The 27,398-nt window shown below is 39.4% G+C and overlaps 1 protein-coding gene across 1 annotated transcript in view; it reads left to right on the forward strand.

The window, feature by feature from the left end:
* CPN1 (carboxypeptidase N subunit 1) overlaps nt 1-27,398 on the forward strand; it is a 79,604-nt gene that overhangs the window by 46,758 nt on the left and 5,448 nt on the right. The window contains exon 7 of the mRNA XM_053692529.1: nt 16,670-16,769. Within this exon, the coding sequence (XP_053548504.1) occupies nt 16,670-16,769 (100 nt within the window). The remainder of the gene's footprint in view (nt 1-16,669; nt 16,770-27,398) is intronic.

The following is a 27,398-nucleotide window of genomic DNA, read 5'->3' on the forward strand; positions in this document are numbered from 1 at the left end:
TGAGTCTCCCTTCAGCAGGTAGCTTGATAACTTGGATATTAGCAACAAGTTGGAGTGTCTCCGCCTTAGCTAGTAACATTTGTCAGTTGTTTGCTTCAAAAGTGCCATGCTTGTCAAGCAGGGCCGTTTCACCCTTCACATCTCACTACACCTTTACCTTCCCTTAATGTGTTTCCAATTTCTTGTTATACCAGCTCACCTACCTCCCACTGGGAGTGTAATTTATTCTGCTAGATATATTTACACAGCTTTTTTATAGCCTATACTTCAGTAAAAAAAGCAGTATAGGTAGGGATACCACAGACAAAATACTGTCAGTATATTTATAAGAATCTTAGTAGTGCTATCCAAATAATATATCAGTTTATGGCAGGGTTACAAACACAATATAAAAAAAAATAGCAACCCTAATCAACCATGCATCTACTAGACCATACAATTAATATAAATACCTGAATTCTTTTATTTAGTTAATATCCATGAACATATTGAAATATATTTGCAATAAAAGGAAACTAAATAATATTATAGGCGCTTGAAAACTATTTAAATATGCTATGCAAAATTCCTACACACTTATCTTAAGAAACCAGCCTTATATGCAAGTCTTTTAACATCCAAGCAATACAATTCTAAACAGTGTTTATAAAACAATAGGATAATATATATATTCTGCTATTTAACTGCAATTTATCCTAATACAATATTGACTTAAAACACCAGAACTTTCACAGATAAATCACTTAGTCTACCAAATACAAATTTAAATAATATCTAGGCTGGGGTTATCAATTTAAAATACAATTTATTTATTTGACTCTGTCAGGCCCAGCAATAGTAATTGTTTACTTTAAATGCTTGCATACAAATAGGTAGGCTAAGAGCTATCTAGGACAATGACACACAGTTTAGAAGTATAATCTGCTCTTTAAATATATTAACTGTAAAGGCTATGCATATGACTTATCTTATAATTAAACTTTTATATACATCACCAAATAAACAGCAATCCAGTTTCCAATGTTTTGCAACAGATCCAATTCACCTCAGAAATTCAAAATTGGGGTAAAGCGTATGGAGTCCAATGGTAGGTGTGTGCTTTTGATTAATAACTGCAGCAGTTACTCCTTTCTGGATCAGTCAACACACCCTTTTTAGTCTCTATGCTGGGATTTAAATCATCTGATCTCACCCCTCCCCTTTTTGATTATTTATCAGTCATTGGTGAATATTGAAAACGCCCACGGCCTTGTCCCTTTTCATTGGATTATCTTATATTTAACAGCCAAAAGGCTTTCTGGCTGTAGTTCTCTCAACATAACACCGGGTGGCAGCATTACAATTAGACAGTACAAATAAATGCAGCATGACAAAGAAATACAGTTATACATTAAAACATCTTTCTTTAAAATGTATAATAACTGCCATAATTTCTTGCACCAGTCTCTCCCAATATCAATTATAGGTGAAGCGGCATCAGATTAATTTCCTGATCGTTTTGATATGAAACATCACATATATCTAACATTATATTAAAATAAATTTATATTTCATTTAGCCTAACAGAAAATTTATATCTCATAGTCATATCACATCAAAGTAACTTCCATATCTTCATCTCACTATATTTTAAAAGATGTATTTGAAACATTATAAACATTTATTGCACATTCATATGATATGATATTTCATTTCATGCAGGCATTCCATCTGAAATAAAGTAATAAGTGTCATTAATTATTTCTTTCCAGGTCCACAAGTATTTATTTATATTCTTAAAAACACAGAGGTTAAGTAAGATATTTTATGTTTTCAAAACCTATATATATATATGTATATATATATACATATATATATGCACATTAATTTCTATGTAGCTCTGAGATTATCTATCTGAAAAATATAAACAAAACAGAGGTTATTACACATTTTTGACTGACTAAAACAGTTACCTCCCAAGCTTAGCAAATACCCATGTAATATTTCTCAAATTTCTATATTTAATACATTCTGGGGCATGCATTCAAACAGAAAAAATAAATTGATGTTTATTTGCTGCCTGCTTATGTGAGTTTCCAGAGTCACACCTTAGCATTTGTCTGTGTTTTTCAAGGCCTTTATTATCTTAATCACCACATGAACCGCTCAAATAAATCTGTGCTAATTACCAGTTCCCCTTGAAAAATGTTTTCATTTCTCACATTTCTTCAGACGGATCGGCATTTCTCTTGGAGGAAATCCATATATATGGGCCTGTGTCCTGTTCTATGTATCAAAGTGCTGCCTTTTACACAGCAGGAGGGGGCTTCAAAGGTTATGCTCAAGCCTTTGGAGACATCCTGTCTGCATACTAAATGGGGGAAGAGCTGAACATGATTGAAGTCAGTTTGTCTGAGAGGAATGAATCATTTTTTTTTTTTTTCTGATCAGTGAAATATCTGATCAAAAATACAGATTTATTAATCTGGAGATATATGATTAAAATATATATATTTATTAACCTCACATATACCATGACAATACGATATTTTAATTGCTGATATAAAGGTAAAGGAGCTTTTTGTTAACAATACATTCCAGCAGGTAAAATGGATAATTGGGAACAAATTAAAGGGTAGACAATGTTAGGGTTAACTGTCCCTTTAAAAGTCAGCTGCAGAGCAGCAATGCACTGCTGGGACCTAGCAGCCAGTAAATTAATGACAAGAAACAGCTACCTATTATCAGCTAGCTCCCACTAGTGCATTGCTGAGTCTGAGCCTATCTAGGTAAGTACATCTGACACTAGAAGTACATTGAAAAGTCTCATAAAATGCTCTATCTTAACATGAAGGAACAATTTTGACTGTCATGCCCCTTTAAGCTGTTAATTCAGTTACTTTCTATATTATTCATGAGATCACCTTCTTCAGGTACACATTTACCAGATACATGTGATATTGGATCTGCAAAGCAACACATATTAAACCCAAAGAAACAGCACAAATTTAGGGAGGCAAATTTAAAGGGATAAGAAACCCCACATGTTTCTTTCATTATTTATATACAACATACAATTTTAAACAACTTTCCAATATACTTCTATTATCAAATTTGCTTCATTCTCCTTATCCTTTGCTGAAGGAGCCTCATTGCCCTACTGGCAGCTAGATGAACAGATGTAGTTAGCCAATCATAAAAGACCTGTGCAGGCACCAATCAGCAGCTAGCTCCCACTAGTGTATATAACAAAGTAAGTACTCCACAGAACCATAAATTCCTTTAGAAATGTCCTTTATTGAAGCATACAAACGGACAGGTATGCAACGTTTCAGGAACATAGTCCCTTAATCATGCATGATTAAGGGACTGTGTTCCCGAAATGTTGCATACCTGTCCGTTTGTATGCTTGGCTGGAGGTTGCCAGCTTAGCCTATGTGCACCAAGCCTCAGTAAGGCATATCTTCTGGTTGCTGGTCAGAGTTTGGACTGTATTCCCACTAGTGTATGATATGTGCGTATTATTTTGCAACAAGGGATACCAAGAGGAACAAAGCACATTAGAAAATAGAATTGAATTTAAAAGTGTCTTACAATTACCTACTCTATCTGAATCATGCAAATTTAATTTTGACTTTTCTATCCCTTTAAAAAGGAGGCAATCAAACATTAAGGGTCATGCTCTTTTATATGAGAGTAAAATATCCCTGTAACAGTAATCACAATTGTATTTGTGCAGCTACTTATTTGCTTTGTCTGTTGCATATTGGTGACATCATCAATGTCAGTCTAGGTTGGAATTCAAGGGACGCCATCTTGGATGACGTCACTTAAAGGAACCTTCATTTGAGAAGAGCCGTCGGAAGAAGAGGATGCTCCACGCCGGATGTCTTGAAGATGGAGCGCTCCGCGCCGGATGGATGAAGATAGAAGATGCCGGCTTGGATGAAGACTTCGGCCCACTTGGATGAAAACTTCTTCCGACTTCGTTGAGGACTTCTTGCCGCTTGGATGAAGACTTCTGCCGCTTCGTTGAGGATGGATGTAGGGTCTTCAAAAACTGCAAGTGGATCTTCGGGGGTTAGTGTTAGGTTTTTTTAAGGGTTTATTGGGTGGGTTTTATTTTTAGCTTAGGGTTTGGGCTGAAAAAGAGCTAAATGCCCTTTTAAGGGCAATGCCCATCCAAATGCCCTTTTCAGGGCAATGTGGAGCTTAGGTTTTTTAGTTAGGGTTTTATTTGGGGGGGTTGGTTGTGTGGGTGGTGGGTTTTACTGTTGGGGGGTGTTTGTATTTTATTTTACAGGTAAAAGAGCTGATTTCTTTGGGGCAATGCCCCGCAAAAGGCCCTTTTAAGGGCTATTGGTAGTTTAGTTTAGGCTAGGGTTTTTATTTCATTTTGGGGGAGCTTTTTTATTTTGATAGGGCTATTAGATTAGGAGTAATTAGTTTAAATATTTGATAATTTCTTTTTTATTTTGTGTAATTTAGTGTTTGTGATTTTTTGTAATGTAGTTAATTGTATTTAATCAATGTAATTTAGTTAATTGTAGTGTAAGGTTAGGTTTTAGTGTAACTCAGGTTAGGTTTTATTTTACAGGTAAATTTGTATTTATTTTAGCTAGGTAGTTAGTAAATAGTTAATAACTATTTACTAACTATTCTACCTAGTTAAAATAAATACAAACTTAGCTGTGAAATAAAAATAAAACCTAAGATAGCTACAATGTAACTAATAGTTATATTGTAGCTAGCTTAGGGTTTATTTTATAGGTAAGTATTTAGTTTTAAATAGGAATTATTTAGTTATTAATAGTAGGTTTTATTTAGATTTATTTTAATTACATTAAAGTTAGGGGTGTTAGGGTTAGGTTTAGGGGTTAACTTTAGTATAGTGGCGGCGATTTTGGGGGCAGCAGATTAGGGGTTAATAACAGTAATGTAGGTTGCGGCGATGTTAGGGACAGCAGATTAGGGGTTAATAATATTTAACTAGTGTTTGCGATGCGGGAGTACGGCGGTTTAGGGGTTAATATATTTATTATAGTGGCGGTGATGTCCGAAGTGGAAGATTAGGGGTTAATAATTTTATTTTATTATTTGTGATGTGGGAGGGCCTCGGTTTAGGGGTTAATAGGTAGTTTATGGGTGTTAGTGTATTTTTTAGCACTTTAGTTACAGATTTGTAGCGCAAAACTCATAACTACTGACTTTCAGTTTACGTTATGGATCGTAGTAGTTATGGGCTGTACCGCTCATTTTTTGGCCTCCCAGGTAAACTCGTAATACCGGCGCTATGGAAGTCCCATTGAAAAAGGACTTTTTGAAAGCTCCGGTAGTTACGTTGCATTACGGCCCAAAAAGTGTGTGGTACAGATATACCTGCAAGACTCGTACAGCGGTAGTGAAAAAGACCCTTAACGCTGCTTTTTCACCCATAACGCAAAACTCGTAATCTAGCCGTAGATCTTTTCATGTGACAACACTGAAGAAATGACAATTTGCTACAATGTAAAGTAGTGAGTTTACAGTCTGTATAACAGTGTAAATTTGCTGTTCTCTCAAAATAACAACACACAGCCATTAATGTCTAAACCGTTGGCAACAAAAGTGAGTACACCCTTAAGTGGAAATGTCCAAATTGGGCCCAAAGTGTCAATATTTTGTGTGGCCACCATTATTTTCCAGCACTGCCTTAACCCTCTTGGGCATGGAGTTCACCAGAGCTTCACAGGTTGCCACTGGAGTCCTCTTCCACTCCTCTATGACGACATCACAGAGCTGGTGGATGTTAGAGACCTTGTGCTCCCCCACCTTCCATTTGAGGATGCCCCACAAATGCTCAATAGGGTTTAGGTCTGGAGACATGCTTGGCCTGTCCATCACCTTTACCCTCAGCTTCTTAAGCAAGGCAGTGGTCGTCTTGGAGGTGTGTTTGGGGTCGTTATATTGGAATACTGCCCTGCGGCACAGTCTCCGAAGGGAGGGGAACATGCTCTGCTTCAGTATGTTACAGTACATGTTGGCATTCTTGGTTCCCTCAATGAACTGTAGCTCCCCAGTGCCAGCAGCACTCATGCAGGCCCAGACCATGACACTCCCACCACCATGCTTGACTGTAGGCAAGAAACACTTGTCTTTGTACTCCTCACTTGGTTGCGGCCACACACGCTTGACACATCTGAACCAAATAAGTTTATCTTGGTCTCATCGGACCACAGGACATGGTTACAGTAATCCATGTCCTTAGTCTGCTTGTCTTCAGCAAACTGTTTGCGGGCTTTCTTGTGCATCATCTTTAGAAGAGGCTTCCTTCTGGGACGACAGCCATCCAGACCAATTTGATGCAGTGTGCGGCGTATGGTCTGAGCACTGACAGGCTGATCCCCCACCCCTTCAACCTCTGCAGCAATGCTGGCAGCACTCATACTTCTATTTCCCAAAGACAAACTCTGGATATGACGCTGAGCATGTGCACTCAACTTCTATGGTTGACCATGGCGAGGCCTGCTCTGAGTGGAACCTGTCCTGTGAAACCGCTGTATGGTCTTGCCCACCGTGCTGTAGCTCAGTTTCAGGGTCTTGGTAATCTTCTTATAGCCTAGGTCATCTTTATGTAGAGCAACAATTCTTTTTTTCAGATCCTCAGAGAGTTCTTTGCCATGAGGTTTCATGTTGAACTTCCAGTGACCAGTATGAGAGAGTGTGAGAGTGATAACACCAAATTTAACACACCTGCTCCCCATTCACACCTGAGACCTTGTAACACTAACAAGTCACATGACACCGGGGAGTGAAAATGGCTAATTGGGCCCAATTTGGACATTTCCACTTAGGGGTGTACTCACTTTTGTTGCCAACGGTTTAGTCATTAATGGCTGTGTGTTGAGTTATTTTGAAGGGACAGCAATTTTACACTGTTATACAGGCTGTACACTCACTACTTTAAATTGTAGCAAAGTGTAATTTCTTCAGTATTATCACATAAAAAGATGTAATAAAATATTTACAAAAATGTGAGGGGTGTACTCACTTTTGTAAAATACGTATATACAGGGAGTGCAGAATTATTAGGCAAATGAGTATTTTGACCACATCATCCTCTTTATGCATGTTGTCTTACTCCAAGCTGTATAGGCTCGAAAGCCTACTACCAATTAAGCATATTAGGTGATGTGCATCTCTGTAATGAGAAGGGGTGTGGTCTAATGACATCAACACCCTATATCAGGTGTGCATAATTATTAGGCAACTTCCTTTCCTTTGGCAAAATGGGTCAAAAGAAGGACTTGACAGGCTCAGAAAAGTCAAAAATAATGAGATATCTTGCAGAGGGATGCAGCACTCTTAAAATTGCAAAGCTTCTGAAGCGTGATCATCGAACAATCAAGCGTTTCATTCAAAATAGTCAACAGGGTCGCAAGAAGCGTGTGGAAAAACCAAGGCGCAAAATAACTGCCCATGAACTGAGAAAAGTCAAGCGTGCAGCTGCCAAGATGCCACTTTCCACCAGTTTGGCCATATTTCAGAGCTGCAACATTACTGGAGTGCCCAAAAGCACAAGGTGTGCAATACTCAGAGACATGGCCAAGGTAAGAAAGGCTGAAAGACGACCACCACTGAACAAGACACACAAGCTGAAACGTCAAGACTGGGCCAAGAAATATCTCAAGACTGATTTTTCTAAGGTTTTATGGACTGATGAAATGAGAGTGAGTCTTGATGGGCCAGATGGATGGGCCCGTGGCTGGATTGGTAAAGGGCAGAGAGCTCCAGTCCGACTCAGACGCCAGCAAGGTGGAGGTGGAGTACTGGTTTGGGCTGGTATCATCAAAGATGAGCTTGTGGGGCCTTTTCGGGTTGAGGATGGAGTCAAGCTCAACTCCCAGTCCTACTGCCAGTTTCTGGAAGACACCTTCTTCAAGCAGTGGTACAGGAAGAAGTCTGCATCCTTCAAGAAAAACATGATTTTCATGCAGGACAATGCTCCATCACACGCGTCCAAGTACTCCACAGCGTGGCTGGCAAGAAAGGGTATAAAAGAAGAAAATCTAATGACATGGCCTCCTTGTTCACCTGATCTGAACCCCATTGAGAACCTGTGGTCCATCATCAAATGTGAGATTTACAAGGAGGGAAAACAGTACACCTCTCTGAACAGTGTCTGGGAGGCTGTGGTTGCTGCTGCATGCAATGTTGATGGTGAACAGATCAAAACACTGACAGAATCCATGGATGGCAGGCTTTTGAGTGTCCTTGCAAAGAAAGGTGGCTATATTGGTCACTGATTTGTTTTTGTTTTGTTTTTGAATGTCAGAAATGTATATTTGTGAATGTTGAGATGTTATATTGGTTTCACTGGTAAAAATAAATAATTGAAATGGGTATATATTTGTTTTCTGTTAAGTTGCCTAATAATTATGCACAGTAATAGTCACCTGCACACACAGATATCCCCCTAAAATAGCTATAACTAAAAACAAACTAAAAACTACTTCCAAAACTATTCAGCTTTGATATTAATGAGTTTTTTGGGTTCATTGAGAACATGGTTGTTGTTCAATAATAAAATTAATCCTCAAAAATACAACTTGCCTAATAATTCTGCACTCCCTGTATATATATATATATATATATATATATATATATATATATATATATATGTAACTCCAATAGAGAGCACACTCCAAAGGTCTTAGCAAAAACCTCACTTTAATGTGAATGTTTTCGAGCCGTAATGACTCGTCCTCAGACAAGCAAAAAGTATACAGTTGCACTTACCAACACCGAAGCTTTAAACACTTCAGAACAGGACGTCACACTCTACACAGTAGACACGCCCCCAAATGGGCATCATCATCCGTGTCAACGTTAGTCCAAACAGACCACCCACAAAGTGAACATAACAATCCTAAAACAGAAAAATTATTAATAATAACAACAATGCGGTAAAAAACTGCACTCCAAAGGTCTTAGCAAAAATCTCACTTTAATGTGAACGTTTTCGAGCCAAAATGACTCGTACTCAGACAACCATATTTTTGGTTTGATCACACAGGTTGTGGCAGGCTTTCACACTGGTTATCAGTTATTAGACATTGTTTTAGGTTCCTCCAGTGCTGCTTTTTACTGCATTGATGTTATTATTAATAATTTTTCTGTTTTAGGATTGTTATGTTCACTTTGTGGTCTGTTTGGACTAACGTTGACACAGATGATGATGCCCATTTGGGGGCGTGTCTACTGTGTAGAGCGTGACGTCCTGTTCTGAAGTGTTTAAAGCTTCGGTGGTGGTAAGTGCAACTGTACACTTTTTGCTTGTCTGAGGACGAGTCATTTCGGCTCGAAAACATTCACATTAAAGTGAGATTTTTGCTAAGAGCTTTGGAGTGCGCTTTCTATTGGAGTTGTGATTGCTTTTTTTGCTGCACCCAAGGCTGTAAAGTAAAGGATCCGGGAGTGCACTTTGTCTTTGATATATATATATATATATATATATATATATATATATATATATATATATATATATATATATATATATATATATATATATATATATATATATATATATAGGTCTGAGGAAGGGGATACGGTCCCCGAAACGTTACATTAAACTTCACGTTTGTTAAAAAGACCAGTGAGTGCATTCCATTGCTTACATATATTACTTTACTGTCTGCACCCTGGCAGTTGGAGTCGAAGTGAGAATACTCTTCATTTGCTATCATATATATATACTGTACCAAAAAACAGAATTTATGCTTACCTGATAAATTACTTTCTCCAACGGTGTGTCCGGTCCACGGCGTCATCCTTACTTGTGGGGAATATCTCTTCCCCAACAGGAAATGGCAAAGAGTCCCAGCAAAGCTGGCCATATAGTCCCTCCTAGGCTCCGCCCACCCCAGTCATTCGACCGACGGACAGGAGGAAATATATAGGAGAAACCATATGGTACCGTGGTGACTGTAGTTAGAGAAAATAATTCATCAGACCTGATTAAAAAACCAGGGCGGGCCGTGGACCGGACACACCGTTGGAGAAAGTAATTTATCAGGTAAGCATAAATTCTGTTTTCTCCAACATTGGTGTGTCCGGTCCACGGCATCATCCTTACTTGTGGGAACCAATACCAAAGCTTTAGGACACGGATGAAGGGAGGGAGCAAATCAGGTTACCTAAACGGAAGGCACCACGGCTTGCAAAACCTTTCTCCCAAAAATAGCCTCCGAAGAAGCAAAAGTATCAAATTTGTAAAATTTGGCAAAAGTGTGCAGTGAAGACCAAGTCGCTGCCTTACATATCTGGTCAACAGAAGCCTCGTTCTTGAAGGCCCATGTGGAAGCCACAGCCCTAGTGGAGTGAGCTGTGATTCTTTCAGGAGGCTGCCGTCCGGCAGTCTCATAAGCCAATCGGATGATGCTTTTAAGCCAAAAGGAAAGAGAGGTAGAAGTCGCCTTTTGACCTCTCCTTTTACCAGAATAGACAACAAACAAAGAAGATGTTTGTCTGAAATCTTTTGTAGCCTCTAAATAGAATTTTAGAGCACGGACTACGTCCAAATTGTGTAACAGACGTTCCTTCTTTGAAACTGGATTCGGACATAAAGAAGGTACAACTATATCCTGGTTAATATTCTTGTTAGAAACAACATTTGGAAGAAAACCAGGCTTAGTACGCAAAACCACCTTATCTGCATGGAACACCAGATAGGGCGGAGAATACTGCAGAGCAGATAACTCTGAAACTCTTCTAGCAGAAGAAATAGCAACCAAAAACAAAACTTTCCAAGATAGTAACTTAATATCTATGGAATGTAAAGGTTAAAACGGAACCCCTTGAAGAACTGAAAGTACTAGAATTAGACTCCAGGGAGGAGTCAAAGGTCTGTAAACAGGCTTGATCCTAACCAGAGCCTGAACAAATGCTTGAACATCTGGCACAGCTGCCAGTCTTTTGTGTAGTAAGACAGATAAAGCAGAGATCTGTCCCTTTAGAGAACTTGCAGATAATCCTTTCTCCAAACCTTCTTGTAGAAAGGAGAGAATCTTAGGAATTTTTATCTTATTCCATGGGAATCCTTTGGATTCACACCAACAGATATATCTTTTCCATATTTTATGGTAAATCTTTCTAGTTACCAGTTTTCTGGCCTGAACCAGAGTATCTATCACAGAATCTGAAAACCCACGCTTTGATAGAATCAAGCGTTCAATCTCCAAGCCGTCAGCTGGAGGGAGACCAGATTTGGATGTTCGAATGGACCCTGAACAAGAAGGTCCTGTCTCAAAGGTAGCTTCCATGGTGGAACCGATGACATATTCACCAGGTCTGAATACCAAGTCCTGCGTGGCCACGCAGGAGCTATCAAGATCACCGAGGCCCTCTCCTGTTTGATCCTGGCTACCAGCCTGGGAATGAGAGGAAACGGTGGAAATACATAAGCTAGGTTGAAGGTCCAAGGCGCTACTAGTGCATCTACTAGAGTCGCCTTGGGATCCCTGGATCTGGACCCGTAGCAAGGAACCTTGAAGTTCTGACGAGACGCCATCAGATCCATGTCTGGAATGCCCCATAATTGAGTTAGTTGGGCAAAGATCTCCGGGTGGAGTTCCCACTCCCCCGGATGGAATGTCTGACGACTCAGATAATCCGCTTCCCAGTTTTCCACACCTGGGATGTGGATCGCAGATAGGTGGCAGGAGTGATCCTCCGCCTATTGAATTATTTTGGTCACTTCTTTCATCGCCAGGGAACTCCTTGTTCCCCCCTGATGATTGATATACGCAACAGTCGTCATGTTGTCTGATTGGAATCTTATGAATCTGGCCTTTGCTAGCTGAGGCCAAGCCCTGAGAGCATTGAAGATCGCTCTTAGTTCCAGAATGTTTATCGGGAGAAGAGACTCTTCCCGAGACCATAGTCCCTGAGCTTTCAGGGATTCCCAGACCGCACCCCAGCCCACTAGACTGGCGTCGGTCGTGACAATGACCCACTCTGGTCTGCGGAAGCTCATTCCCTGGGATAGATGGTCTAGGGTCAGCCACCAACGGAGTGAATCTCTGGTCTTCTGATCTACTTGAATCATTGGAGACAAGTCTGTATAGTCCCCATTCCACTGTTTGAGCATGCACAGTTGTAATGGTCTTAGATGAATTCGTGCAAAAGGAACTATGTCCATTGCTGCAACCATCAACCCTACTACTTCCATGCACTGCGCTATGGAAGGACGTGGAACAGAATGAAGAACTTGACAAGCGCTTAGAAGTTTTGACTTTCTGACCTCTGTCAGAAAAATCCTCATTTCTAAGGAATCTATTATTGTTCCCAAGAAGGGAACTCTTGTTGACGGAGACAGATAACTTTTTTCTATGTTCACCTTCCATCCGTGTGATCTGAGAAAGGCCAGAACAATGTCTGTATGAGCCTTTGCTTTTGACAGGGACGACGCTTGTATTAGAATGTCGTCCAAGTAAGGTACTACTGCAATGCCCCTCGGTCTTAGAACCGCTAGAAGGGACCCTAGTACCTTTGTGAAAATCCTTGGAGCAGTGGCTAACCTGAATGGGAGGGCCACAAACTGGTAATGTTTGTCCAGAAAGGCGAACCTTAGGAACTGATGATGTTCTTTGTGGATAGGAATATGTAGGTACGCATCCTTTAGATCCACGGTAGTCATAAATTGACCTTCCTGGATAGTGGGTAGAATCGTTCGAATGGTTTCCATCTTGAACGATGGTACCCTGAGAAATTTGTTTAGGATCTTCAAGTCCAAAATTGGTCTGAAAGTTCCCTCTTTTTTGGGAACTACGAACAGATTTGAATAAAATCCCATTCCTTGTTCCTTTAGTGGAACTGGGTGTATCACTCCCATCCTTAACAGGTCTTCTACACAATGTAAGAACACCTGTCTCTTTATTTGGTTTAAGGATAAGTGAGACATGTGGAACCTTCCCCTTGGGGGTAGTTCCCTGAATTCCAGAAGATAACCCTGAGAAACTATTTCTAGTGCCCAGGGATCCTGAACATCTCTTGCCCAAGCCTGAGCAAAGAGAGAGAGTCTGCCCCCTACTAGATCCGGTCCCGGATCGGGGGCTACTCCTTCATGCTGTTTTGTTAGCAGCAGCAGGCTTCTTGGCCTGCTTACCCTTGTTCCAGCCTTGCATCGGTTTCCAGGCTGGTTTGGGTTGTGAGGCATTACCCTCTTGCTTAGAGGATGCAGAATTAGAGGCCGGTCCGTTCCTGAAATTGCGAAAGGAACGAAAATTAAACTTATTCTTGGCCTTGAAAGGCCTATCTTGTGGAAGGGTGTGGCCCTTTCCCCCAGTGATGTCTGAGATAATCTCTTTCAATTCTGGTCCAAATAGAGTTTTACCTTTGAAAGGGATGTTAAGCAATTTTGTCTTGGATGACACATCCGCTGACCAAGACTTTAGCCAAAGCGCTCTGCGCGCCACGATTGCAAACCCTGAATTTTTCGCCGCTAATCTAGCTAATTGCAAAGCGGCATCTAAAATAAAAGAGTTAGCCAACTTAAGTGCGTGAACTCTGTCCATAACCTCCTCATATGGAGTCTCCCTACTGAGCAACTTTTCTAGTTCCTCGAACCAGAACCACGCTGCTGTAGTGACAGGAACAATGCACGAAATGGGTTGTAGAAGGTAACCTTGCTGTACAAAAATCTTTTTAAGCAAACCCTCCAATTTTTTATCCATAGGATCTTTGAAAGCACAACTATCCTCGATAGGAATAGTAGTGCGCTTGTTTAGAGTAGAAACTGCCCCCTCGACCTTAGGGACTGTCTGCCATAAGTCCTTTCTGGGGTCGACCATAGGAAATAATTTCTTAAATATAGGGGGGGGAACAAAAGGTATGCCGGCCTTTTCCCACTCCTTATTCACTATGTCCGCCACCCGCTGGGGTATAGGAAAAGCGTCGGGGAGCACCGGAACCTCTAGGAACTTGTCCATCTTGCATAATTTCTCTGGAATGACCAAGTTGTCACAATCATCCAGAGTAGATAACACCTCCTTAAGCAGTGCACGGAGATGTTCTAATTTAAATTTAAATGTCACAACATCAGGTTCAGCTTGTTGAGAAATTTTTCCTGAATCTGAAATTTCCCCATCTGACAAAACCTCCCTCATGGCCACTTCAGATTGGTGTGAGGGTATGACAGAACAATTATCATCAGCGCCCTCCTGCTCTTCAGTGTTTAAAACAGAGCAATCGCGCTTTCTCTGATATGTAGGCATTTTGGATAAAATATTTGCTATGGAGTTATCCATTACAGCCGTCAATTGTTGCATGGTAATAAGCATTGGCGCGCTAGATGTACTAGGGGCCTCCTGCGTGGGCAAAACTGGTGTAGACACAGTAGGAGATGATGTAGTATCATGTTTACTCCCCTCATCTGAGGAATCATCTTGGGCAATTTCATAATCAGTGGCATTACTGTCCTTACTTTGTTTGGACGCTATGGCACAATTATCACACAAATTTAAATGGGGAGACACATTGGCTTTCATACATATAGAACATAGCTTATCCGAAGGCACAGACATGTTAAACGGGCTTAAACTTGTCAATAAAGCACAAAAAACGTTTTAAAACAAAACCGTTACTGTCTCTTTAAATTTTAAACAGAAAACACTTTATTACTGAATATGCGAAAAAGTATGAAGGAATTGTTCAAAAATTACCAAAATTTCACCACAGTGTCTTAAAGCATTAAGAGTATTGCACACCAATTTTCAGAGCTTTAACCCTTAAAATAACGGAAACTGAGCCGTTTACAAATGTAACCCCTATACAGTCCCAGCTATAGCCTTTGCTGTGACCTAACCAAGCCCAGAGGGGAATACGATACCAAATGACGCCTTCTAGAAACTTTTCCAGCTACTTTCAGATCCTCACACATGCATCTGCATGTCTTGCTCTCCAAAAACAACTGCGCAGTAATGGCGCGAAAATGAGGCTCAGCCTACAACTGGGAAGGCCCTCCCTGACTGGAAAAGGTGTCTAACATAGTGCCTGCCGTTAAAAAACGTTCCCCAAGTTTATAAATGAGAATTATCAGCATAAACATGTATAAAATGCCCAAATAAAGCAATCGATTTAGCCCATAAAAGTGTCTACAAGTTTTATAGCCCATATTAAGCCCTTTATTCTGTTTTCTTGAGACTAAGAAAATGGCTTACCGGTCCCCATGAGGGGAAATGACAGCCTTCCAGCATTACACAGTCTTGTTAGAAATATGGCTAGTCATACCTTAAGCAGAAAAGTCTGCTAACTGTTTCCCCCAACTGAAGTTACTTCATCTCAACAGTCCTATGTGGAAACAGCAATCGATTTTAGTTACTGTCTGCTAAAATCATCTTCCTCTCACAAACAGAAATCTTCATCCTTTTCTGTTTCAGAGTAAATAGTACATACCAGCACTATTTTAAAATAACAAACACTTGATAGAAGAATAAAAAACTACATTTAAACACCAAAAAATTCTTAACCATCTCCGTGGAGATGTTGCCTGTGCAACGGCAAAGAGAATGACTGGGGTGGGCGGAGCCTAGGAGGGACTATATGGCCAGCTTTGCTGGGACTCTTTGCCATTTCCTGTTGGGGAAGAGATATTCCCCACAAGTAAGGATGACGCCGTGGACCGGACACACCAATGTTGGAGAAAACTATTATATACATATATATATATCTATACTATAATTGTGTTTGTAATGCATCCGTCGCCAGTTGCACACGCATCCTCAAAGGAATGTTGGCTGCACGAGCCAAAAAAAACACGCAACCGCCCGCACGAAATAACTAAAAAACACGTAATCGCCCGCAATTTTTTTTTACAAATCCTAAAACTAAGCCCCAAATAGGTACTCACCATTCCTGAAGTCCGGCAGAGAAGGTCTTCTTCCAGGCGGCTCCATCATCTTCTATCTTCATCCGGAGTGAAGGCGGCGGGGAGCGGAGGTGCAGAGCTGGCTTCCCCGATGCACGGATCCTCAGCGGCGGTCTTCAGCGGCGATGGTCCTCAGTGGCGCAGAGGCTCCTCTTCATGCAATCGTCCATCACACACTAAAGGTTGAATGCAAGATACCCCATATTTATTGGGGTACCCTTGCATTCCTATTGGCTGAAATTTTGAAATCAGCCAATAGGATGAGAGGTACTGAAATCTTATTGGCTCGCCAGAAACACGGGGCATCAAGCTCCATTCGGAGCTTGATAGATAGGCCCCTACGTGTTATTGCTTTGTCTTTTTATCATGCATTTGTTGTTTATGCAAATCTGCTGTATTTACTGGTAGCTGTAGATTCTCAAATGCTAGTTCACCAAATTAGCAATATATTTTGTATTAACCTGCTTCTCTAGGAGGAAATTCAGATACCACATACTCCTCCTGGGACAATTATACCGTGGGACTGGATCCAAAACCCTAGACTGTCCCAGGAAAATCAGAACATTGGCATGTATGGGTGCTGCATAATTCCAGGACGAGGGATACTCATTACATGACATTAGCATGACCCCTGCTCAAAGTTTTTAATTATTTTAACTTTCCTTTTGTCATGAAAATATCATAACAATTGTAAAATATATATATACACACATTTCCTTAGAATATTTCTACTTGTGTTTAAATGTTTTACTTTAGAAAGAAATGCTATTTTTATTTTATTTTTAGGTTCATCAAGGTATCAAAGGATTGGTAACAGATGAAAATAATAATGGAATTCCTAATGCAGTGATCTCAGTGAACGGAATTTTTCATGATATTACGTCTGGTAAGTTTTCCTCAGTACTGTATACAGATAATGTCAGGGCTGGATTTATCTCTATAGAGCACCTCTCAAGTTGCCCTCACAACCTACCTTGTATACTAAACAATAAATATATTGTGGATAAAATTAGATATTGGTTAATCCTAGGATTACCTGGGTAAAACGGACATTACCCGTGCGGCTGTGGGTAAAGCCCAATGTAAGATCATAAGTCCCCTCAGAGTGCATGCACTTCATCGAGTCACTGCAACAAACATATATAGGATGCACTGTAATTCCCCCATCTTCACTATCTTTTTTGCATCTGGGGGGTTCAAGGGGGAGCAAAGCCCCCTTATCTCAGCACTTCTTACAAACTTGCATTTTAGCCAATTAATTCTGCTTCATAAATAACTCTGTGGGATTGAGCACAATGTAATCTATATGGCACACATTAACTAGCACTGTCTGGCTGTGAAAAGCTAATAACATGCACTGAGATAAGAGGCGCACTGCAGGGGCTTAGAAACAGCCAGAAATTTAGAGGTTTAAAGATTATAATGTTGATTATGCAAAGCTGAGGAATGGGTAGAAAAGGTGTTATCTATCTTTTTAAACAATAATAAAAAAAATATGCATTTGTTATTGTAAATTATTTGCACAAATGCTAGGTATTTAAATACAGATGTTGTATAGTTTTTGGTTGCATACGATTCAGAGACAAAACATGCATGAAGTGGGATGAGTTTAAGTAAACAGAATGTTTAGTTTAAATATATACTAACAAAATACTTTATTCTACAAGGGCAATGGCTACCAGACATTCTAGGGTAGTGAGTGCAAATAAAAAGCACTGAAAGAATGTATTATGATTCCCTAAACTTAAAGGGACAGTCTACTCCAAAAATGTTATTGTTTAAAAAGACAGATAATCCCTTTATTACCCATTCCCCAGTTTTGCATAACTATCACTGTTGTATTAACCCTTTGAGTGCTAATGGCGGCTCTGAGCCGTCACAGAGTTTCCCACTCTGGTGCTAATGACGGCTCAGAGCCGTCACTAGCACTCTCCCACCTTGAGGGAGATCTGGAGGCTCCTACCTCGGCGATCGTGCCTGTAGAGTGACAGGCATCGCCGGGCCTTCCCGTTTTGCGTGGTGATGTCACGCGCAATAGCGTGATGACATCACCGCGCAACTTTATTTATACTTAACAATGTTAAGTATAGGAGCAGGGGGCATGCTGCTTATAAGCCTGTATCTCAGGCATCTAAGCAGCTACAGACCCCCAAGACCGACCATTGGAAAGGTAAGTCTTGGGGGTCTGAAAAAACTAACAAAAAAGTTGAAAAAAAAATTGTTCAAAAAATTAAAAATTAAAAAAACATTTAAAAATCTTAGCACCCAGGTGGGAAAGTGCTTAGCACTCAAATGGTTAATATGCTTTTTACCTGTATGATTAGCTTGTATCTAAGCCTCTGCAGACTGCCCCCTTATCTCAGTTCTTTTGACAGACATGCATTTTAGCCAATCAGTGCCAACTCTTAAATAACTCCACAGGAGTGAGCACAATGTTATCTATATCGCACACATACACTAGCACTGTCTAACTGGGAAAAACTGTCAAAATGCACTGAGATAGGAGGCGGTTTTTAACAGTTTAGAAATCAGTTTGAGCCTACCTAGGTTTAGCTTTCAGCAAAGAATAAAAAGAGAACAAAGCAAATTTGATGATAAATGTAAATTGGAAAGTTGTTTAAAATGACATGCCCTATCTAACACATGAAAGTTTAATTTTGACTAGACTATCCCTTTAATGGTGTGAGTTGAGCAGTTCATAAAATCTTGCACGTGAAACAAGATATGAATATTTATGATGTGTTGGGAGTGCCTGACTGACCTGCAAGGCCAAGTGGTCTAAATTATTGCAACTTTGTTTACATTTCATGTAATGAATATGTAAGGAAATATACTTATATGTAAATGTTTTGCTTGTTTAACCTCTTAAGGACATATGACGGAATGTTTCCGTCATAAAACAATTGAGCAAACTGAAAGCTGTGTCCTTAAAGGGTTAATAACAGATTAGTGATATTTACAATTTATAGATTATGTCCCTTATTAAAGTTTCCAACTTGAGGCACAATCTGTGAAAAAAAATCAAGCAGTTAAAGGGACACTGAACCCAAATTTTTTCTTTAGGGATTCAGATAGAGCAGGCAATTTTAAGCAACTTTCTAATTCACTCCTATTATCATTTTTGTCTTCGTTCTCTTGCTATCTTTATTTGAAAAAGAAGACATCTAAGCTTTTTTTTGGGTTCAGAACTCTGGATAGCACTTTTTTATAGGTGGATGAATTTATCCACCAATCAGCAAGGACAACCCAGGTTGTTCACCAAAAATGGGCCGGCATCTAAACTTAGATTCTTGCATTTCAAATAAAGATACCAAATAAATTTGATAATAGGAGTAAATTAGAAAGTTGCTTAAAATGTCATGCTCTGGAGGTTCCGGTGGAGGTGGAGCTACACAGGTGCTGCTGAGCAGGTGTGCTGCACAGGTGCGGCTCAGGATTCAGCTCCAGTCCCATACACAGTGGCGGTGGTTTGTTCGCGCCCTACCCCAAGTCTTGGGGTAACAGTCTCGGATAGTCAAGGATTAACTGATCCGGAACCTTCTCCAGTGGTCTGTCATCCCACTGATGGTTGTCAGTTTTTAATTACCTGGACCCTCAACTTTTCCTGCTTTCTTGGTAGTAGCCATACGCTCTCTTACCTTATAGTGGAACATACTACCTTGCCTCTCCCTTGTTACCCCTGCTGATACTTTGGCTGTATGATTAAACAATCTCTCTCCCCCCTGCGTGCCAGCTGACCCCGCCGGACAAAATCTGCAATTCTCTTATTTCAACTTAAGCCTACCCGCTGCCCTGTGTGGGCTCAGCTGCTGAGTCGTACCCCGGCTCCTTTTTTGGTTCTCCTCCCTCCCTCCCTCCCCCACCGGTGCTGCGTGGGAGGGAGCTGGGTCCGGTGTAGGAGCTTTCTGTCTGGCTGGCTGCGGTGTTGGTCCGGTGCTGCTTTTCCCCTCCCACCGGTGCTGCGTGAGGGGAATTAGCTTTGATTACCTCCTGGAAGGACGAACAGGAAGCGGAGGAGCTGACTTCACTCTGGGACAAGCTTTTGTTGGAGACAGTACCTAACAACGGAGATGCGGACGGCTGGCATGCACATAGGGGGTGAGTTTTCTATGGTGATAATATATACCTGACTTACTTGCTGGCTGAATCATCTGATATAATCTTCCAGAGGGGACAAGCTGTGTAACCTGGAGAGAGCTAGGGATATCCTGAAAGGAAAGGATACTAAATAAGACTCTTTAAAAACTTACTGGGATCAAGTGCGGTCACTGACTGAGATTGTTAAAAGGATAATTTTTTTTACTTTCCTAAGATATCAAGGCCATACAGAAAATATGGACTGATTTAAGACTATTCAAGAGAGGATAAGAAAATAGTTGTCTTTTGCGAAGTTACAAAAAGTGAACATTTTTCACATGGCTAAAATGTGTAGTAATTCAACATATAGATGCAGCTAATTATTGATTCTTGATTGTAGCCTTTTTGTTCTTTTTTACTTTTTCTTTTTTCTTTTTTTTCTTCCTTCTTTCTCTTTTTTTCTCTCCTCTATTTTTTTTTTTTTTTCTGAGGTTCCTGCTCCTTTCTTTTTTTTCAACATATATCACTGTGTCTTAACACTCAGATTATGGCATGAACACACTTTCTGCAAGCATTAGTTTTATTTAAATCTCAAGGTTTATAAAAGCAGTAAGAACAGTTTTTATAATATTGGCCTACGTTGGTAGCATAGCCCAGCAGAGATTTCTATAAAGAGTATAATAACCAACCCTTTTTTTTCAATTAAGTCTAGGACGTATATATAAACGGTTCCTGATTATAGGGTTTGAGATCCTTTTTTTGGAGGAGAGGGGAAAAGAGGAGAGGGAGAGGGATAAAGGGGCTCCTTACCCTTACAGCTATGCTATATATTTTAAAAACTAATTTACTGTGAATTTATATGTATAGCTGTCCTTTAGGTCTTTTTAGACCCTCCTGGTCCTACCTAATTTAACAGCCTAACAGACATTCTGTATTAGTGCCTGTGTAGGAAAGACAGGCTAAGAAAACTCCCTACTCTGTTAATTATATGCTGTGGGCTGCTCCTGTATGTTCTTATCCTTAACAACTAACAACTAATTTGACCTATTTAAACTCATGAATTATTAGCTTGTTCTATAAATAAGGTTGCTGATATTTTCTCAATTTATCCAATCTATCCATTTCTCTGGTATTGAATCCTAAGTTTTGTACTGTATCTATATATCTACATCTCAGAATTTAACTTTCTAAATAGAAATTGCTGCTCTATATATGTCCTGGATGTTGAACTGAAACTATGTGTTCTGGGCTGTTGATTGATTTAAAGATATTGGCTGATTATCTGTTTATGCTTTATAAGAATTAATATCTGTGTTAAGTTTTGGCAAAACTGTTTTGATTTAGATAGTGGGTGTAGCAAGATAAAAAGGGGCTTAGGAGGAAGACATATAAAGGCAGAGAAACAGTTTATAAGACTATGACTTAAACAGTTAAAAAAAGCTGAAATAATTTCTGGGATTTGTTTGCATTAGCCTTTCTTTCTAGAGATTACCCCGTGAACAAGGGTATATCCCTCGCTATCTCTAGACAGCACTAGAGCTTTATTTAAAGTAGAGTAACTAGATTACTTTTACTGGCCCTATTGGCAATATCTTGCTGTGACCCTACTACTACTATTAGACCTGGTGGATCTGATGATATGTCTTTTACATATCTTTTCTCTGGTACTCGCATCCGTGGCCGGACCTCACTGCACAATTAACTAAGTATCACTAGCTTGTTCACTTTCCCCCTCCCCTCCCCCCTTTTCTCCCCTTTTTTTTTCTTCTCTCTCTCCCCCTCCCCACTCTTGGTCGTCACCTTCACACACCTATCCCCACATGTCAGCTTGGTAGCGTCTCTCGCTCTCAACTTAAACCCACAAACACCTCTGGTTTTTCACTAACTTTCACAAATTTTTGGCTCAACTTCTTTTTTCTTTTTCCTTTTTTTTTTTTTTCCCCTTTTTCACAATTCTCTATTATTGGCACATGGATAAATTTTTTCACGTTTCACCTAGAATCCCTTCTCCGGCCATGGCAGCGAGGCAGAGAGATAGGAAAATGAAAGGTAATCAAGAGACAAACATGGACACGCAGTCAGTTCCACTAGTGGCGCAAGAACCTATTAATATGCAAAACCTTGTTGCTAATATATCTGAAGCACTCTCTCCCAAGTTTGAAGCTCTAAGAGCTGAAATTAAACAAGACTTCCTTTCTTTAACACAGGAAGTTCGCCAATTTTCCAATAGACTGCAGGAAGCCGAGCAAAGAGTCTCGGACCTGGAAGATCTAACAATAACGCATAGTTCCAATTTAGAATCTGTGAATACCAATTTACAAAAAATACAGAATAGGCTAGAAGATCTAGAGAATCGCTCTAGGAGAAACAATATAAGAATCATAGGACTCCCAGAAGAACAGCAATATGACAATCTTGTTGACTTTGTATCAGAAACTTTGCCTAAAATTCTAAAATTGCCACCCACTTCATATCCTATTCCAGTGGAGAGAGCGCACAGATTAGGCTCATTCCATGTAGGGAACAAAGCCAGAACTAAACCTAGACCTATTATAGCTAAATTGCTAAATTTCCAAGACAAACTTACCTTACTTCAGCACTATCGTAAACAACAGTCAGTTAAAGTCGGAGGTATCACAATCCTCTTGTTTCAGGACTTTTCTGCTGACACTGCTGCAAAAAGGAGGGAGCTCGCTCCCATCTGCACTAGGTTTATACAGAAAGGATTCCAGGCAACTATAATATTTCCATATAAACTGAAGGTTAAAGTTAATGAAGTTTTTCATTTTTTTGAGGAGGCTCACTTAGCTGAAAGCTTCTACAAAACACTGAATTCCCCGGTCAGATGATATTAGGTTTAAAACATGAAGGTCTCAGATAAAATACAATATGTTGAAATTCTTCTTTTTTTTTGCTCTCCACGTTAGGGGAGAGGGATGGCTGCTCAGATATGAGCCGCAGTTCTTAGATCCCTCCGGTGCGGAGAGGGCATATACTCATTTTGTATCAAAGGAAATGAAGAGGAATCTCTTATTTTTGCCTCTTAAAACTAAGGACCCCCTTCCCCCCCCTTTTTTTTTTTTTTTTTTTTTTTTATTGTTCTTCCCTCTGCCCCATATTCTCGGAAACATAAATGAGTACAGGCAGTGATAAATGCAAAATTGTGTCATGGAATGTGGGTGGTATATCTACCCCAATTAAGAGGAAGGCAATTCTTACCCAGCTTCGGAAAATCCGGACTGACATAGGTTTCATTCAAGAAACTCATTTATCTGCGGAAGAATCTTTGAAGCTTAGGTCAGCCTGGGTGAAGGAAATATATTTTGCACCTAGTGTTAAGAGGAAGAGAGGAGTAGCAGTATTAATTGGGAAAAAAATTGATTCAGAAGTAATACATTTTGAGGCTGACCCAGGGGGGAGATATGTTATGCTGAAAATAAAGATCTCTCAGAGGATGTACACACTGTGCAATACATATGGCCCTAATATACTCGACCCAGATTATTGGACCACTCTTCAATCTAAGCTTTTAGCTTACACGGAAGGGTGCCTGATTATGGGTGGAGATTTCAACATGGCACCACAAAGCCCAATTGACAGATTAAGGCGAGATGTTAAACAACTGAAACAAAAAAAGGATAATTTAGAATCTAAGCTACTTAAAAAAATTATGCAAAATTTATCCTTGCGAGATGTTTGGAGACATCAAAATCCCTCTAGCCAGAGCTTTACTTGCCTTTCGAAGGCGCATAGGACTCTTTCTAGAATTGATTTGTTTTTAATTGATGAACGTATGTTAATGAATGGGGTAAGATCAGACATTCTGTCAATTCTCCTCTCAGATCATGCACCAATTGTTTTGGAGTTCCAGTTTTCTCGCCCACGCCCCGCTCTATCGCGCTTCTTTTTTCCTTATTATTTAATGGCAGAGTTAAAATTTAAGAATTGGCTCGTAAATAAGTACAAGGAGTATGTACATTTTAACAAGGAATTTCTGAGTCAGCCTGAATTGTTTTGGGATACTGCGAAGGCAGTAATGAGAGGGGAAATATTGTCATATAGTATTGCCTTACAAAAGAAAATTAGACGCAGAGAAAGAGAATCATGCCAATGTCTGACCAATGCTTATAACCAATATCTTCTTGATAAAACTCCATTAAACTGGACGAGATATGTTAAAGCAAAAAATGAAAGGGATACTTTTATATTGTCACAAGAAACACAAAGAGAATTAAGAATGGAAGCCAAGCTATATAGATTTGGGAATAAGTCGGGTAAGATGTTAGCCAAATTAATTAAAAATGAGAAAAAACAACCTGTAATAGATAGTGTGCAAGATAAAGGGTTACAAATTTCAAACTCGGATGACATTCTAAACATATTTTTTGAGTACTATCAAGAGCTGTATTCATATAAAACAAGTGACTCACAGAAATCTTTAGATTTCTGGAGGGACCTCAAACACCCCACAATTACACTTGAAATGTCTAATAATTTAAATGCCCCCATCTCCATAGAGGAAATAGAAAAAACAATATCTGTGCTTTCGCTAAATAAGGCAGCAGGCCCAGATGGTCTCCCTAGTGAGTTTTACAAGATCTTGTCTAGTGAAGCTACCCCACACCTCTGCAATCTTTTCAATAGTTTTTTTGCAAATGGTAACTTGATTCCTTCTTCATTTTCTAGCTCATATACAACCTTGATTTTAAAAGGTGGAAAGGACCCGTCCTGCAAAGAATCTTATAGACCAATTGCTCTCCTAAATTCCGACTATAAAATTCTCACTGCGATTTTAGCACATAGACTCCAAGGGATCTTTTCAGAAATCATACACACTGATCAAGCAGGCTTTTTAAATAACCGTAATTCAGCTGCGAAAATAAGAGAAGCATTGCTTGTGGTAGAATATTTCGAGGCTACTTCTCACCAATACAGCGGGGGGGAGGGCCTACCTGATCTTGCCATTATCTCCATCGATGCTGAAAAAGCCTTTGACTCCGTATATTATGAACATATTAAAACATCATTAAGACAATTTGGTATTAGGGGGAATTTTTTTGAATTCGTTGGAAATCTCTATAATCAGCCATCTACAAAATTAATAGTAAATAATACCATCTCCCCTTCTATCTCTTTGGGTAGAGGAACAAGGCAGGGCTGTCCTCTCTCCCCGCTTTTATTTAATATTTCCATAGAGCCTCTGGCAATCAAAATTCGCCATCTTTTAGAAGGTATAAAAATTCGTAGCACTGAAATAAAAATCGGTCTATATGCAGACGACCTGCTGCTTTATTTGGCAAACACTAAATTGAATTTACCGAAACTTTTCCAGATACTGGAGCAATTTGGCTCATTCTCTGGCTATAAAGTCAACATGGCTAAGTCAGAGATATACTGGCTCAGGAAAAATAATACCTCCATCCTGAATACTCCTTTTCATCAAGTAACAGATTCCTTTAAATATCTAGGGATTCATATCCCGATAAAAATATCGGATCTATATGCTTTGAATATTCCCCCGGTAATAAAAACAATTAAGGAAAAACTTTTGACTTGGCAAAAACTCCCATTATCACTTTCTGGCAGGATAGCCCTCTTTAAAATGGTTCTCCTTCCAAAACTACTGTACATCCTTCAAAATACACCAATAATTCTCTTAGGAAAGGATATCCGATCGATTAACACCTCTCTTATTCAGTTCCTTTGGCAAAACAAAAGGTCAAAGATCTCTCTTATGAAGCTTTCGCTACCAAGAGAAAGTGGAGGTCTTGCTTTACCTGACATAAGGCTCTATAACCTTTCCTTCTTAGCACGAAATGTAGTGGATTGGATCTCGGTTAATAATTATGTACTGAACAATGATCTTGAGTCTAGTGTATGTCATCCATACTCTTTAGCAGCATTAATACATTTAGAACCTAAAGAAGTTCCAGCAGAAATTAAAAAACTTAAAACTATTTTCAATCCACTCAAAGCTTGGTATAAGATAACGTTTTCCTTATCAATTAATAATAGAGCTTCCTGTATCTTACCCATAATAGGCAACCCTACTTTTCAAGCAGGCTTAGACTCGGAAGTTTTCAGAAAATGGCACACGGCTGGACTAACAAAGGTACTTCAAATTATAGATAAAGAAAGGAAATGTATTAAATCATTCCAGAACTTAAAAATAGATTTTGATCTGTCTAATAAGGACTTTTTTGCATATTTGCAATTAAGGCATTTTGTCCAAGACTTGGTTAAAAAAGTGGGCTGGGAATGGGGACTGGGCACATTGGAGAACTGGCTAGCTTTGACAAGAAATGGTCATTTGTCAATTGCACCGTGTTATCATCTCCTGAGCATAAATAAAGGAGCCTCGATACGGGCAAACTTGGTCGTTTATTGGAATGAATTAATTCCACAAAACAATATTGAAATAAACACTATTCAATCGTCAATTAAGAAAATCTCGCAAGTAACACTATCTGCAACCTGGAGAGAGGCGCACGTCAAACTCCTGCATGGGGCATACTTTACCCCAAAGAGAGGGTTCAAGTGTGCCAACATGGGATTTTGTAAATGTCCAAAATGTTCACTTCAGGCAGCTGACCTAATCCACATGTTTTGGCACTGTCCAAAGATTAAAAACCTATGGGCCAGGGTCGAATACTGGTTCAAGAATGTACTCAAAATAGCTAATCTTTCACTCACATTGTATCAGATAATATTTTGTCTTAAAGAATCTGGTAGGCAGAGCGATGAGAAAGTGGTAATCTCTGGCATTCTTGCTACTAGATATTTAATTTGCAAAAAGTGGAAAAGCTGCACAATTCCAAGTATCTCCGAGATAAAAAACTGCATGAAAAAGCAATGTATTTTAGATCAAAGAAATGCAGACATAAATAATGAGCAAGACATTAAAAGATTTTTTGATAAATGGGCGTTTTTTTTGAGAATTTTTCCCGAATCTGAAATGAACCATATAATCTTTCCTTTCAGGAACACAGAAATTGTTTTATTAGGAAACTGGTAAAAATTAAAAGAGAGCTAGTATCTAAGCTGATTTCTTTCTCTTTCCCCACCCCCCCTTTTCTTTTAGGTTTTTTTTTTTTGTTTTTTTGTTTTTTCCTCTTCCTTCTTTCCTTGATGAGTTGCCTCTCCGCACGGGAGGGGTATGGGTTGGGGGAGGGTTCAGGAGGAGGGGGGTGAAAAACTAAAAAACTCCAAGAAATGTTAATAAGTAAGCTGAATGTGATATATCAATATCTAGCTAAAATATATCTGTATGCATAGCTAAATACAGTATTATAAGAATGAACTTGTGTATAATTTACGGATGATCTTATATGTTCAAAGCTGTTTATATTGTTTTTATTTTTTGTTTTTTATGACCTTTTCTTGGATTACAAATAAAAGTTAAAAAAAAAAAAAAAAAAAAAAATGTCATGCTCTATCT

Source organism: Bombina bombina, chromosome 9 (genome assembly GCF_027579735.1).
Source record: "Bombina bombina isolate aBomBom1 chromosome 9, aBomBom1.pri, whole genome shotgun sequence".
NCBI classification, from domain to species: Eukaryota; Metazoa; Chordata; class Amphibia; order Anura; family Bombinatoridae; genus Bombina; species Bombina bombina.